At 38.8% G+C, this 15,693-nt stretch overlaps 1 protein-coding gene across 1 annotated transcript; it reads left to right on the top strand.

Moving 5' to 3' along the window:
* Window positions 1–531: 531 nt before the first annotated feature.
* LOC121902439 (endothelin receptor type B-like) lies at window positions 532–14,797 on the top strand. Its single transcript, XM_042419751.1, has 8 exons — window positions 532–1,154; window positions 5,665–6,200; window positions 7,435–7,547; window positions 7,656–7,860; window positions 10,474–10,623; window positions 10,712–10,845; window positions 10,949–11,057; window positions 11,785–14,797. The coding sequence occupies exons 2-8, from the start codon at window positions 5,814–5,816 to the stop codon at window positions 11,923–11,925; spliced, it is 1,239 nt and encodes a 412-aa protein (XP_042275685.1). The 5' UTR covers window positions 532–1,154; window positions 5,665–5,813; the 3' UTR covers window positions 11,926–14,797.
* Window positions 14,798–15,693: the final 896 nt, after the last annotated feature.

Below are 15,693 nucleotides of genomic sequence, written 5' to 3'. Positions count from 1 at the left end.
TATTATGCAAGAAAACATTAAGATTAAGGATAACAAATTGCAGTTTCAAGTAATTGTAACAGTTGATGACAGATGCCATGCATGTTAATGTGTCTGGGAGACAAAATGTAGCTCACTCATGATCAATAATGTCTTTCAAATTCTCAATCAAATTCTGCCACAGTTACCGATCAAAATGGGAAAAAGTGTAGATTTTTTTTTTTGTCTTAAAAATACTAAATGCAGTCCATTCAGTAAATTCAAGATACATAAACCAGTAAGAAGTTATTTATTGGTTGTTGCTGGGTATAAGTGTTGCTGTGTCTAATTGCTTTATATTGCTTTAGAGATGGGTCTCTCATGGGACGAAGCACAGGCGAAAGCACGAGACAGGGTAAAGGGGCGGCGTAATTGCGGCCTTATGTCCCAGAAGAGGGACATAAGGAAGAGGATAAGTAAGTAAGTAAGTGTCTAATTGCTTTATACTGTTAAATCAATGCATCAAACATATTTTTTTCCCCAGAGTAACTAACTGTATAACCAAAAATGCAATAATCCCCAATGCAATTTGGTGTAAACATAAAATGTCACAAAACGGAGGTGGAGCCAACATCTACCTGAATAGTTTTGATAGCCTAAGTGCTTTTCCCGGAGGAAGATGATGTCAGGGAGTGTGTGTATCTTGTGTTATAAAGTAAGATCCTGAGGGGGAAAACCCTGGAGTCCTCTACTGAAGCTTTACAGCTGCATCTCGTCTTTCATCTCCACGCTGCAGCGACACTATGTGTGCGTCATCAACGAAATAACCAAAAGAAATATTTAATAGTTGTAAGAGAGCTGAAAAACTTCATGTGTGCATTTTAGTCGCGTCCTGGCAGCGGAGAGGGAAGGATGCTCGTGTCTGGGATGTGATTGGCTGTTTGTGCAGCCTCCCGGCTCGTGGCTATAAAGCCTCGTACCGTCGCTCTGTGCGTCAGAGCGCAGACGAAGCAGGGAGAGGATCCGGACACACTGCAGGACACGCTGGACACACCGTGAACTTTCACCACTGGAACACATTAGAGAAAACGTAATCATAAAAAAAAGCATCAAGCCAAGTAGCGGAACTCTGCTGGAATATTGATCGGGAAACTTTGGCCCTGAACACGCAGGCTACACAACAACATCAAGGTCCGGTAAGTCTAGACTAAATGTTTGGAAGATTAATTGATAACGGCTTTAATTTAATTAAACGCAGACTTCAAGTGTAAGTGGTAAAGGAGTTGTTTGAAGTGTGCAGAAGTAACCACAACCACATGACTTTACTTACTGCGAGTTCTTATAACGGCAAGAAAACCTATATTTTACATGAAAAAAGGCTCTTTGTCCATCTGTCTTGTTTTTGAGTTTTTGGAATCTATCTGTTAACTTATTCGCTCAAATAAAGTTTGATGATTTTATTCCGTGAGTCTGCGTAAACCATTTCACATTTGAAATAAATGCAGAACGACAACTTTGCATGTCAAATATGCCTCGCTGTTTTGTTCATACACCGCAGAATTTCAGATTTACCGCCATTAAAACTCATTCAGTCTTTCGTTCTGGAGTTTTATAACCTATTTAAAGCCGACGTGTTGGACTGAAGGCTCTTATATCATGGTGATATCAAAAATTTCATGCGGTTACGCAGATGAAAATAGAAGGCTTGCTTTGTTGCAGCTCGAATAATCACTGATAGTGCTGATGTGTCTATACCAGACACACAGTTTACACACTTTTTCAGTTTCACCACCTGCAGCTATGTGCACCTTGTGCGTTGGCTTCATGCAGCGCAGTCTGACACATGACACAATGTGCAATAACATGTTTAAATTAAAAGGGTGAAACTGAGCTCACTGGCTTTTTGTCTTGGATAGACAGGATTTATGGGCTGTTTTCATGGTGGAGGCCTCTAACAGCAGGGAACTGGCAGAAAAACTACATTTCACACTTTGACAAAGAATCTAAAATTGAGCTATAAACTGAATCTGTCACATCCGTGTATTTAAGTGCAGTAAAGTTTAAACTCTGCTGTTTTTTGTTTTTTTATTCTGAGTCATCCATCATTAATCTTTTCCCATCTTTGGAAAAAAAAAAGGCATTGTAATGGCATGTATATTGGTGTTTGCATTTGGACTCTTATTCAGTATTCCTGTTATGACCATGAGGTGTTCCTGTTATTCCAAACTGGACACATGGGGGACAAAATAACAGGAACACCTTGAAATGTCAACACTAAAAAACTACAGAGTCAAAAACACTTCTGTGACTCGATTTCAACAAAAGCATGATATTTTTTTATTTATTTCAGAGTATGTTGCCTTACATTTTATGCTGTTTGTGTTATTGCGTCCTTGATCATAGTCTTGTAATATTTGTGAGGCATCTTTTTGGAGTTTTTACATCCAGCTAAACACATCCTAAAAGTTCCTGAAAACATCTGATAGATTCTGGCCACAGAAAAAGCTGAATTATACTTTGAACTGGTTATTACACCTCATCAAATAATCAAGCCAGATCCAAAACATTCATGATAACATTATGCCATCCCATTCAAAATATTATGTAATTTTATAAGACTTTCCTTTTTTGTTGATCCAAAATATGAAGAGACTTGCACCCAAAAAAGCATCCATATGAAAACAAAATAATGTTGTGGATGTTAATTCTCCAATTTGTCCAAATTAATGAGAATCCATTTTATAAATCTGCTGAAACTTCAGGTTTCATTCTGTAACTTTGGAGCAGTACTCTCAGTTATTTGCTGGTGTGGATCCACCCTCTCCACATCTTCCTGCCATCTTCGCTGTCCTCCTGCCTTCAGGTCACTCTCATGACTCCTGCGCTCTCAGGCATACCTCAACTCTCAGTCTTTCCCCTCCTCTGACTTTGCCTTTCCTGTGCTTTCCTTTTCCTCCCATTGTTCCTCCAAACACTACAGTAGATCAAACTGTCATTCACGTTAATCTTGACCTCTTTTATTGCCATTTTGTTCCCGTGCTTCGTTGTTTTTTCGCACTTTTCAACATGCCCCTCTTCCTGCGTACAAACATACATTTTCTGATTCCCTCCACTTTCACCCTGCCGCTCCTCCTCCTTCTTTCTAAGATGTGGCGCCAGCAGAGCTTAAAGGTCAACGATGGTTACAAAAGTGAAATCTATTAGATTAAGGGGATCAGCCCAATTAAAACTCAGCTTTCCAATTAGATCAGACAATCCTGCTCTAACATAGCTTAATGAGCTACCATCTTGTGTAAGGGCAGGCCAGCACAAAGGCATTATTGAGATGATAAAGATATGAATGGAAGATGGCCAAATTTTTCAAAACTGATTTCTTGTGATATGTGTGTGAGTTCATCCATGTGATTTTGTCTTTGTGTGTGTGAACAGAACAAGCCTCTGTGTTCTTGAGTCAAATGCAGCTATCAATGCCAGTTGTGTTTGAGAGAGTATTTGTCTGCGTGTGTGTGTGTGTGTGTCTGTGTTTTTATGATGTGTTAGTGGCTCTGCATATAAGTGTAAGGACATGCTTAGATGTGTTCAAAAATGCTGTTTTAAACTTTCCAAACCATGGTGTTTGGACATCTGTTCAGAGATGGAGAGATGATTGAGAGAGTGTTTGTGTGTGCATATGTGTGTGGTGTGTGTGTGTGTGTATGATTGTGCGCCTTTATAGCATGTCTCTATGGATATGGTCACCATTGTCAATCCGCTCATTTATCCTGAGACGCCTCAGGGCATTCTGGGGGCTACACATGATTCTTGGGAGGCCCACAGCCTTGCTAGAGTCCTCTGTGAGAGAAAGCATCTCTGTCAGACACACACTCACTAACACGCACACACTGAAACACTGTTCCCCATCTAATATATAAACTCAGTTATCACTATTCCTATTTTTCTGTTTTATCTTTCACCACCCCCCTCTTTTTCTGTTCATTTCACCCCCTATCCTTTATTTTATAGTACTTTTCCATAAGGCTGGGCGATAAAACTATCACAATAATTATCTTGATATAAATTTCCTATAACAAACATTCAATAAACGTTCAATATAAATAAACTGAAAGGCTGGGTTAGCTCGCACCAGCTACTGGGGGCTAGTTAAGTCCTTTTGGGCACAATAGCATCACGTGACAGACCCAGAAGTTGTAATTACATGGTTTGGCCACTATGTCAAATTGGCTTCAAGGCCTGCGCTGTTCTTAGGGGCTTGGTGACAGTAGCCCACATTTGAGGCATTTAGGGAACATCAGTAAATTGTAGCATCTACCAATAGTCTGCATGTGAGGCGTTTATGGGACATCTGTAATGTAGCTTCAGAAAATAACCTGGGTTACACTTACTTACACTAACTGCAGTCTGAGCCATCTTACATGTGAACTGTATCACACTGCAGCACTGAATTTTTCTATTAAATTAAGCAGCACTTAATCTTTCTATTTTTATATTAATTTTATTGAGGAAAAAGGACTGAAAAAAGATTTTACTTAATTTATTAATTCATATTTTGTATTGAAAAAAGATTTCATCATTATAATTGTTTTGAATGTTCATGTTTGACAAGTGTTTGTCATATTCTGACCATAAAGAAAAGTTTAAAACCACAATTAACTTTCACTCAGGAGCAAAAATCAGCCTTTAAACTTAAAAATAAGTTTAAATAAAGTTAAATAGAAATAATTATTTGACATTCATCATGATAATTATCAATATCGGCTGATCAATAATTATCACTGATCGTGATAACATTTTTGGCCATATCGCCCAGACCTACCTTTCATCATACAAAAGTTTTAATTATTGATTTATTGATTAATCTGTTGATTATTTTTTCAATTAGTCAATTATGTTGTTAATCAAGTTAGACAATAAAAAAAGTGAAAAAATGACCATCACAATTTCCCAGATTACAAGGAGATGTCTTCAAATTGCATTTTATGTCCAACCAACAGTCTAAAACACAAAGAAATTTCATTTTACAAATGTATAAAATGTAGAAAAGTGGAAAATATGCACATTTGAGACGCTGGAACCAGCAAATGTTTGGCATTTGTGCTTAATCAGTAGTGAATACATGTTTTAAAAAGTTAGCAGTTACTTTTCTGTCGATTAATCAACTAAATGTTTCAGCCCTAGTTGTCATAGTTGTAATGACATATATTGTGTACATGTGCTGGTGATGTTCTTGCTATTTTAATGGATTTTTAAAAACAAAAATTCTGATGAAAATTCCTATGACACCTGCAATCAAGCATGGCATTCATCTCTTTTAATTAACTGGGGTATATGTGTGTGTGTGTGTGTGTGTGTGTGTGTACCCTACATATGATGTTGTAGCCTACATATAAAACTGGTGATACCCAGGATGCCAGACAAAGACTGATATCAGCCTCAAATGTTAAACAAGTTTGTCTCCCTGCCGTGTGAAGATGCTTTTGCTCTTAGTTCATCACCAAAAATAAAACAGTTTGTACTGGGTACACTACTCTCTTTGTTGTCAACAAATTAACTCACAAGCCTCTCCTGTTCATTAAAGACTTAAGTATCACCAGTTCAATAAATAACCTCAGCATGCATGTTGGAAAGCATGTATCACTGTTTTGCTGAACACATGCAACTACTTTCCTCTCTGTGTGTAACATGATTATTTGTCCATTTTCTCTGCAGGAAAAACAAGTTCCGACGCAGACCCGCGCTTCCAGGCCCACGGCAATGCCCAGTGTGTGAATATGTGTGTGTGAGTGTGTACTTGAAGACTGCTGTGTGACTTTGAGTGAGCAAACGTCTTGCTGTGTGAGTGCGAGGCTCGTGTGAGGATGAGGGCCGTCGCTCTGCTGTGTCTCCTGATGGTCGCCGAGGTTGGAGCCTCTCGGTTCATCCGTGACTCCCGAGGCGGGCTTGAAGCTTCAGAACCCTCCAAGAACAACGCCTCCATCCTGCTTCCACCCTCACGGCCGGGCCGACCGCGGGGCTCCTTCCCCCCCATGTGCATAAAGCCTACGGAGATCAAGCACGCCTTCAAGTATGTGAACACCATCGTGTCCTGCCTGATCTTTGTGGTGGGGATCATCGGCAACTCAACGCTGCTTAGGATCATATATAAGAACAAGTGTATGAGGAACGGACCCAATGTCCTGATTGGCAGCCTGGCACTGGGGGACCTGCTTTATATTATCATCGCCATCCCCATCAATGTGTTCAAGGTAACCACGTTCATCCTGTGTGTCAGTCTGTTTACAGTGTTTCCTCTGACTGATGATCTCTGCCAAGTCTCAAACACTCAGAACCTTTTGGAACTGTTGAATATGTCCTTATCATTTATGTAGCCATTAGATCAGATTTCTCTGTTTATTTGACATAAAATCATAAGATGCCATAACTTCAAATTACTTAAATTAATTCAATTTATTATACAACCCTGGGCCTGTGTCTAATTTAGTATGACTTTAATCTAAAGCCATTCCCCTGCACTGCACTTTCATAGTTATGGTTGAGTTGTTTTCAACGCCTTTCTTGGCACATCCTGCGGTTAGTTGTGATTTACAAGTTTCTTTCTGCGGTTTGTCTCTACGTTCACTGTGATTTGTGTGGTTTTGTTCGTTTCCTTTTTTTTTAGGATAGACTGAGCAGACTTTACTACCACAACTATAAGGGATCGCTCCAACTAAAAACTCAATAAAAGCAGATGTGAGCCAATTGTTAGGGAAAACTGAAGTGTGGGGATTTTAGGAAAAACTATGCCTTTGTTTTCTTCACTCGCCTCGCGTGTGAGGCCCAATGTGCCAGTCATACTGTAACTACAACTGTGTGCCAGTCGCAGGTTCCAAGAAAAAAGAAGAAAACAATATGTAAAATGGGTTTTATTTTCCAAATCTGATAGGATTCATTTCGATTGAATGAAACTGGGACGCTGTGCTGCGTTATCAAGGAAAATCAGAGTAACAGTCACTCTGATTCATACTTTCATAGCTTTAAAGGTCCTGCAGTTCTGGGATTTTTTTTTTTCAAATTTGCAACTCAAGCTGTAATGTTAAGCATGAAAAGAGTGGGTGTATTTAAGATGATGATAAGATTCAGCATGTGCTGAATTGATAACATGGGTGGTTTTATATGAAAGGTCATTCTTTCAAGACCCTAGAGACAATACTGTAGATCTGCTGACTTGTACAAAGTAGATTTGTTGTTAAAGACACGACATGTCCTGATGCTGAACTGATTTGGTCCCGCCTGGGAGAAGGACTTTATCAGAGAGGAGGCACACTCTGTTATTGGTTTTGGCTTTGGCTGCTGTAGTAATAAAGTAAGACACGAGGAAGAAAGGACCCCGAAATGAACCTCAAAGAGTCTGTCCGTGTGTTTACACAGGTGACCCTCCTCAAATTTCTCTAACTTCAAATCTCTTTCCTGTCTGTGTGTCTCCACTATTTTTGTCTGTAGCTAATAGCTGAGGACTGGCCCTTTGGGGTGTACGTCTGTAAGTTGATGCCGTTCATACAGAAAGCTTCAGTGGGCATCACCGTCCTCAGCCTGTGTGCCCTGAGTATCGACCGGTGAGTACACTCCCACTCTACGCACACGCCTGACACATATTAGTGCTTTATTAACACGGCTAAAGCATATGTTTGTGTGTGTGTGTGTGTGTGTGTGTGTGTGTGCAGCTACCATGCAGTGACATCATGGAGCAGAGTAAAGGGGATGGGGATCCCTCTGTGGAAAGCAGTGGAGGTGACTTTGATCTGGCTGGCTGCTGTGGTGTTGGCGGTTCCCGAGGCGCTGGCATTTGACATGTTGGAGATGCCGTACAGAGGCAACAAGCTGCGTGTGTGTCTGCTGCATCCAGAGCAGAGCGCCGGCTTTATGAAGGTACGTACTGTGAGGATTAGATGAGTATCATGTCAGCAGTTGTGGAAGAGGGATTTTAATTCTTTACGTCAGTAAAATAATTCAAATTCAAATGACAGATCCCAAACCAATATTGCCAAAGCAGTACAGAAAATGATTAAAATAAAACTCTATTAAAAGACATGCATTCAAAATCTTAAAAAGAAGTACAGAAGTTTCTTTAAAATGTACTTTAAAGTCTTAGTGAAATGGAAGTTAGAGTATCTTCAGCGTCTGTACTGTTACATATTTCCCAGTGAAACTGAATATTTGAGCGGTGTACAAATACAAGAGGGATTTCAATCAAACCCTTCGCATCTGATTGATTTGATTAAAGTACAGGTATTTCAAAACCGTACGTACCTATCTCTGCTTTGTAAATGAACAGAGCCAGACAGATGTTAAAAAAAATGTCATTTGTGCTCTCTGTGCGCACAGAGTGTTAACATCTTACATTCGGCCAGACTAAGAGTCTGCAGCCACGCTAGCTGCTCTTTGAGGCTGTTCAAAGGCACACCAGTGTTTTGAGCTAAATGCTTAACTCATGCTCACATTGACAATGTTAACATATTGATGTATGTGACCTAGTTTAGGTCTTTTAGCATGCTAACATTTGCTAATTGCTGAAACTGACAGAAATGTCATTACTCTGCTGGTATGTGGTTGTAAACAAAAGTATTAGACATATTTAAATTTTTAACTCATGGCGCCAGAGATCACCAAAGTCATTAGGCTTCATCCATGAATGTGTCTACAGAATTTCACGGAGTCCGTCTTATAGCTGTTAAGATATCTCAGTTTGGACTGAAGTGGTGGGCCAACCGGCATCCCTGACCCTAGAGTCACGCTGCTAGAGGGGCTAACAAATTATTCTTGACACCTTCTGGGCTCTTTTTATCCAAAAATGACAACCCAGGTTAAGGATGAAAAGCTGCATTACATTCACATGGAAATATGTGAGATCATAACAGGCGATGGAATGCCTTTTACCACATAATAAACTTAAACAGATAACCAGATGGATAATTCGATTTTCCTCAAACGATCAAAATAACTTCAGCTTTGCAGAATGTAATCAAGTATCAATTCGACAGTTTTGCTAGGGATTGCATGTTATCATTTCTTCACAGGCATTTGGCCAAAACATCTTGCACATTAGATCTCTGATCTCATCTGATTTAGATCTTTCTATTAAGGCTAACTTATGAAAAAAAAATACTTGGACTTTGCTCAGCCTGCACCTGATGTTACTTTCAAGTTCTGAAGTCCTGAAGAACTGATTCACTTCAAAGCACAGCGCCTGAGCAGCAACAACACAACTAGTGTGTTTCTTTAATCAAGACTTGTTTTTTTCGTTTTCAAGCTCTGCCAACAAGAATTAGTCATTCCAAAAACTGTAATACAATACATACACAATGCGTCTAAATCATGTGAACGTGACTGTTTCTCATAATATTCATGGCATGTTTATGAAGCTGCACAGTAAAATGAAAATGCAGACATTTCCAATGTGTAGATATGTCAAGTTTATTTAAACCAGAAGGCCTTGAAGGGATTGTGGACACGGTGGAAATAAAATATAAAGTTGCGTCTACGTCTTTTCACGAATAATCTGTCATTTTAAGTCAGTGAAGTGTAATTTGAGTTTAATGTCATTAGCAGAGAGTCATAATTCAGGCTGAGCCAGTGGTGTATTGACTTCATCGAACAAATGTCCTCAATTCACTCAAAACTAAAATTTCCACAAGAGCCAACAAGTACAATAAAAGATAGATAGATAATAGAATGTGTATCAAACCAAAGTCTTGACCTAATTTAACATATTAATATTAACTTAATTTAACAAATATTAAGTTCTGGAAGTTTGCTAAAAAATCTCTCTATATTCAAACCATAACCAGCTGTAACAATATGTCTCAACTAAAATCATATTGCTTCAGACAGGTAGTATTAAATATGTATATATATATATATATATATATACACACACACACACACACACACACACACACACACACACACACATATATATATATATATATATATATATACACTGTATACTGTATACACTGTGTGTATACACTGTGTGTGTGTGTGTTTGTGTGTGTGTGTGTGTAATCATTGGCATTGACATAAAAATAGTACTAAAATATGTTTTAAAATATTTCTTGAAACAAATAAGTAACAGTTTGCAGACTGATATTGAAACATATTTCAGTATTCTGTGTTATCATGAAAATAAAAGAGAGTTAATTTTTTTTTCAGGTTGAAATTGAAAAAATCCTGTAGTTTAATCTTTGAGATAACACTTTCAAAATACTGTAAGTCATCAAGTGTTTCAGAGTTTCACATCACCTTCAACTTCACATGTTTGTACAATGTATGTTTTGACAGGACCAATTCTATGGATACGTTTATAAGAAACATCTGTAACCTTGTTTATAATACGGTATTTATGTGGTGTAGTGATTGCTCTGTTCCAGTGCATCTGGCCCAAGGCCGCATTCCTGCTCTGACTCATCTGTAGGAACATACTAATGTTGTACATGTTGTATTTGTTGCTGCACATTTTGTGAGTGGTTCTTTCTTTTCCAGTTCTACCAGGATGTGAAAGACTGGTGGCTTTTTGGCTTCTACTTCTGCTTCCCACTGGCCTGTACAGGAATCTTCTACACTCTCATGTCCTGCGAGATGCTCAGTCGCAAAAAAGGCATGCGGATTGCACTCAACGACCACATGAAACAGGTATACATGCAAATTCAAACCACCGTAACCATAATCTGTGAGCCTCGAAGGCACCCAGTACCAACAATATTGGTCTTTGTCTGTGTAGCGGAGAGAAGTGGCGAAGACGGTGTTCTGCCTCGTGCTGATTTTTGCTCTCTGCTGGCTGCCGCTCCATCTCAGCCGTATTCTGAAGAAAACAATCTATGACCAAAATGACCCCAACCGCTGTGAACTGCTCAGGTAGCTACAAATATAGCAAAGCAAATACATTGCAAACTTATTGAAAACATCGTTCTCTGCTTCCTGTAGTCTTTGCTGTTAACTTTGCCTTCTCTCTTGTCAGCTTCCTGTTAGTGATGGATTACATCGGCATCAACATGGCCTCCCTAAACTCCTGCATTAACCCCATTGCCCTCTACTTTGTCAGCCAGAAGTTTAAAAACTGCTTCCAGGTAAGAAGACACACACTAGCTAAAATATGGTATTATTAGAAAAAAAATCAACAAAAAGCCATTAAAGGGGACATTTTATGCTTTTTGTGATTTTCAGTTATTTTTATCCTGTTATGATGTTGGATATCTACAGTATGTTAAACATGGTCAAAGTTCCAAAACTTGAAGTGAACGTATATGAAACTGCTCCCTGCAAGTCAAATGCCCAGGTTTCAGCCTGCTCTGACCGCTACGTTTGCAAAGTTACCTCTACTTGCTCCTGGTGATGACATCAGATTGTTTGTGAAAGCCCACAAATGGCAAATGGCAATCTGTTCCATTGCCTTAATTGCTAAGGTTGTTTCACACATTGTTGATGTTGTCCACTTGATTATTTCGGAATGGATTTGGGCTCAAACATATACAGACGTATTTGTTTCCATTTTGAGTAAAGAACAAGAAAAAGAAGTGAAATCCGACTACTGTTTGTTTATGTAACCTCTGGAGCCACTGGAAGCTAACCAATCGGGAGGGGGGCCTTGAAGCGACAGGAGCTAAAACAGCAGTTTTAGATAGACGCTAACCTGAGGGGCTGCGTAAAGCACCAGTACAAGATAAAATAGGAGGTTTTTTTTACTTTAAATCATGCAAAGATATTCCAGTAAAGCCCCAGAATAAAAATATGGGCCCGAAAATGTGCATGATACATCCCCTTTAATAACTGTGTGTGTGTGTTCTTGTCTCGTAGTCTTGCCTGTGCTGCTGGTGCTACAGAACATCTCCCCTGGATGAACGAGGTTCAGGCGGACGGTGGAAGGGCTCTTGCCACGGGAACGGACTAGACCGCTCCAGCTCCCGCTCCAGTCAGAAATACACAAGCTCTTCATAAACACACACACGCACACACACTCATCACACACCTCTTCTGCCAAACCCACGTTCCCAGCAGCTCCCTTTACAGAGAAACAGCGTCGTCACTGCCAAATACCCGGTGATCAGACACTTGTGAGGAGGGAAAAGTGGAGCGAGGTAGAAATCACTTCAACAGGACCCACAGCAGACTGAAAGACTGTAATAAAAGGATCGACCGCAACTGATGAATGAATTAACAGGACTGTACCTGTTCATGCTGTAACACTAACTGCAAAAAAGTATGAGGCTACATAAATCTGTTCATACTCGACACTGAGGCTTGTGTAGAGGACTAAAAGTCTCTCAGAGGACCACTATGGTAATACATTTATGGAGAATGTTTTTTAGGCCACATGTAAATTTATGTACAGTATTATTTACTTTCAGATTGCAGACCTATGATTATATCTAGCCTTAGTGCTTCATGTATGAATAACAGCACTGATAAGTATAACCTGTTGAAGCTTTAATACCTCACGGGGAAAAATAGAGGGAAAATGTAACCCTGAGCTATTTTCCAAAAAGCCTCAAAGGTGTGAGCATTTTCATTTATTTTAAAAAAGGCACAAGCATGTCTCCTCATATATAAACGATCAGTGGCTGATTATCCGGCAATCGACTGCATGTTGTCACCACTCAACGCCCATGTGCCCTGGTGACATCATACCAGGGTAAAAAGGGCTCCAGTCATGGGGAAAGTCGTACATCGGAAATCTTTTATCTGGAAATCATTGCTGCTTTAAGTCATGTGGAGGGCAGCTGTTGTCCGAGAACACTGACAAATACCAGATGATTCCCATTATGCTACACAGAAGAGGTCATTATTAGTACTTGTATTATTGCAGTATTCATGCTGTTGGTAAATGGTCTCCATTTCCACTGTGTAAAAAGTCTCAACTCATCTCAATGTAGCTTCTATTTTTCTAAGAAAATATCACAAAACACACGGAGCTTATTTAACCTTCTACACGAGGTGATCGTCTATTATTTTCAAATATTTCACCTCCATCAGCGTGTGGTCATGTTTCATAGATTCCTACGGCTGGAAACTACTTCTAAGAGCTTCTTAAGGAATACATTTTCTAAAACTGACCCATTTAAAAGCTTTCCGAGGGTAAAAGAAATTGTGTACAGCTGGGTGTTTTTAAGAAGTGAATGTTTTTTTTAAAATTTCTCTTACTACCTAATGAGCATAGAAATTATTTAGATGTATTAGTTCTTTCCATTAAATATAGTGATCAGATAAATGCAGGTAACATTTATTATTGATTTAATGTGTTTAATCAACAATTGTAAAGGAGAGATACAGGCTAAAGAATGATCTCATAATGAGAAATTAATTATGTAGTGGGTGGAAGAGAGAGATAGTCCCAATATTCCATAATAACTTTAGAGTTAAGACAGATGTAGCTAGAGGTTGCCGCAAACACTAAGTAGTCACATACTTATGATAAATCTTGTGATGCCAACATATGAAGAAAAAAGTATTTACACTAGTTTTGGCTTATTATCCTTTGAGGAAACCTGCACATTCATGCATTAAATCATCATGAGTTATGCATTAGTTAAGCACTACTTAAATATATGATTTGTACTCTTATTATAAAGCTTTACCAAAACTTTAAACCTAAATGACTTTTTAACTCTGGCAGTAGTGAGCACATACACTGATGTACAAGCAAGATGAATCCATTTTATCCGGTGCTTTTTTTGCTCTCAGTACATCGTGACTAAGATGTGGTGTTGGAAAACTCACATATCCTGTGTTTTCTATATCACACTATTAAGCAAATGTTCTTTTACAACCTAATTTGTGCTCAACAACCAGACAATTGGCCTCATGAAAGAACATTTTCCTGTTTTTATTCTAAAACTCTTTTTTTTCTGTGAGGTTTGCTCATACGAGCGTCCACAAAACACTAAAATTTAGGAATGTCACTATTAGGAGACCCAGAACAATTAGAAATGTTTTAATCCAGCTGACGTGTCATCAGAGCAGCTCTGTGCTGTGACAGAAATAACGAGGGAATGCTTTGACATGCTAAAATGTCTTTCTAAAGCAAAGCCGTCCATGATAGGAGGTAGTCAAGGGATTTGACAGTCACAGAGATATTAGAGAGAATATAAAATCTACAGGTGATGTTTTACTGTCAGCTGCAACGCAAGATGATAGTGGACAGAGACCTGCAGAGACACACGGAGGCAGCTGTCGGAGTGAGAGAAGTTTCCAACAACTACTGAAATGTAGAAGCTGCTGCGTCAAAATATGGCCATAAAAATGATTAAATCTAAAAAACCTTTCAGCCTTGACGATGATAATATGGTAAACAGAATATTAATTTAGCCTTCAATTTGTTTTGTTAATTTGAGTATCATAAGTCAAACAAGTGTTTCTCCTCTGTGAAGAAAGGCAGAGATGATCTGTTCACGACAGGTACGACAGGTCTGGACCACTCGTAAATTGTGCTTCTTGCATGAAGCCCAATGTGTTTGTTCACACAGCAGCATTTCCTAATAGACTGGATTTATGTTTAATAGATGAATGTTGAGACAAAACATTTCCTTTGCCACTGTATTACTGTAAGAGTTTGCAACAGCGCTCCAATCAGCTGATCATGCAGTATGTGATCACATCTATTTATACCATCTTCACCCTGTTTTTAGCTACATCTAAAAGCAACTGGAAGATCTGAGCAGCTTTGCAAGTATGGGACCACCAAGCTAGACATTAGGAGGTCATGTGAGGTTGAAGTAAAATGTAATGTGAATATTGGCCCTGGTGTTTTGAATTACATTTATATTGTATGTATTTGTTGAGAGTATGCAGTAATAAATATTATTTTATAGCATCTGTGTTGAGTTATTTACCGAGCACTTACAGTGTAATTCATTATTTTACAGTTATTCCTGGTCACCAGTGACATGATCTCATAGTTGCTGACATGATATTTATGTGTACATAATATGGTGGGGTGAGTTTTCAGTTTTCATGTAACTGCTGTATGCTAATGAGTATCCAAAAGGATTAATTTTGCCTTAAAGGAGCAGTGTGTAGAATTTAGTGGCATCTTGTGTAACGGATTTAGCAAAATGGAATATAATGTTCATAAGTATGTTTTAATTAGTGCATAATCACCTGAAAATAAGAATCATGTTTTCGTTATCTTGAAATGAGCCATTTATATCTACATAGGGAGCAGGTCCTCTTCAACAGACCCCACCATGTTTCTACAGCAGCCCAGAAAGGTCAAACCAAACACTGGCTGCAGAGAGGCCACTAAATCCTACACACGGGACCTTTAAATGCTGCAAATATTTTTCGTTATAAAAAAATGGCTTTAGTTATATTAATTGTGTAAGAATAAGATTATATTAATAAATGTTCAAATATTCTTTACCTTCCCCTTTAAAATCAGAGTAGCCTACATCTGTGTTATAAGAGACCAGTGCATGCTTGACATGAGCGAACATAAACAATCATTTCTGCTATTGAGCGCCTGTCAAAGGTTAACAATTACGTCACGGGTTTCATGTTTTTAGAGGAAAGGTTACATTTGGTTTACATCTGATTTCAGAGAAAGCTAGGCAAAAGAAAACATGTCAAATGAGGTACAAATGACTGTGGCGGTTTATAGAAGTCTTTTCCTGGTGGAACTGGGGGCCAGTTCCAAGAAGCAGGTGTATAGCGAGAAATGCTGATTACATCTAAGAGAAGATCCACTGTATGATATCAGCTTATGGTATA

The sequence above is a fragment of the Thunnus maccoyii genome, chromosome 8, assembly GCF_910596095.1.
Source record: "Thunnus maccoyii chromosome 8, fThuMac1.1, whole genome shotgun sequence".
In the NCBI taxonomy this organism is placed as follows: Eukaryota; Metazoa; Chordata; class Actinopteri; order Scombriformes; family Scombridae; genus Thunnus; species Thunnus maccoyii.
This window is presented reverse-complemented; position numbering and strand designations above follow the sequence as displayed.

Bases quoted from the DNA above. Each gene is read 5' to 3' on its own strand.
- LOC121902439 (XM_042419751.1), top strand. From the start codon at position 5,814: ATGAGGGCCGTCGCTCTGCTGTGTCTCCTGATGGTCGCCGAGGTTGGA. The intron at 6,201-7,434 runs GTAACCACGTTC...TTTTGTCTGTAG, and splicing joins TCCCCATCAATGTGTTCAAG to CTAATAGCTGAGGACTGGCC. The intron at 7,548-7,655 runs GTGAGTACACTC...GTGTGTGTGCAG, and splicing joins TGTGCCCTGAGTATCGACCG to CTACCATGCAGTGACATCAT.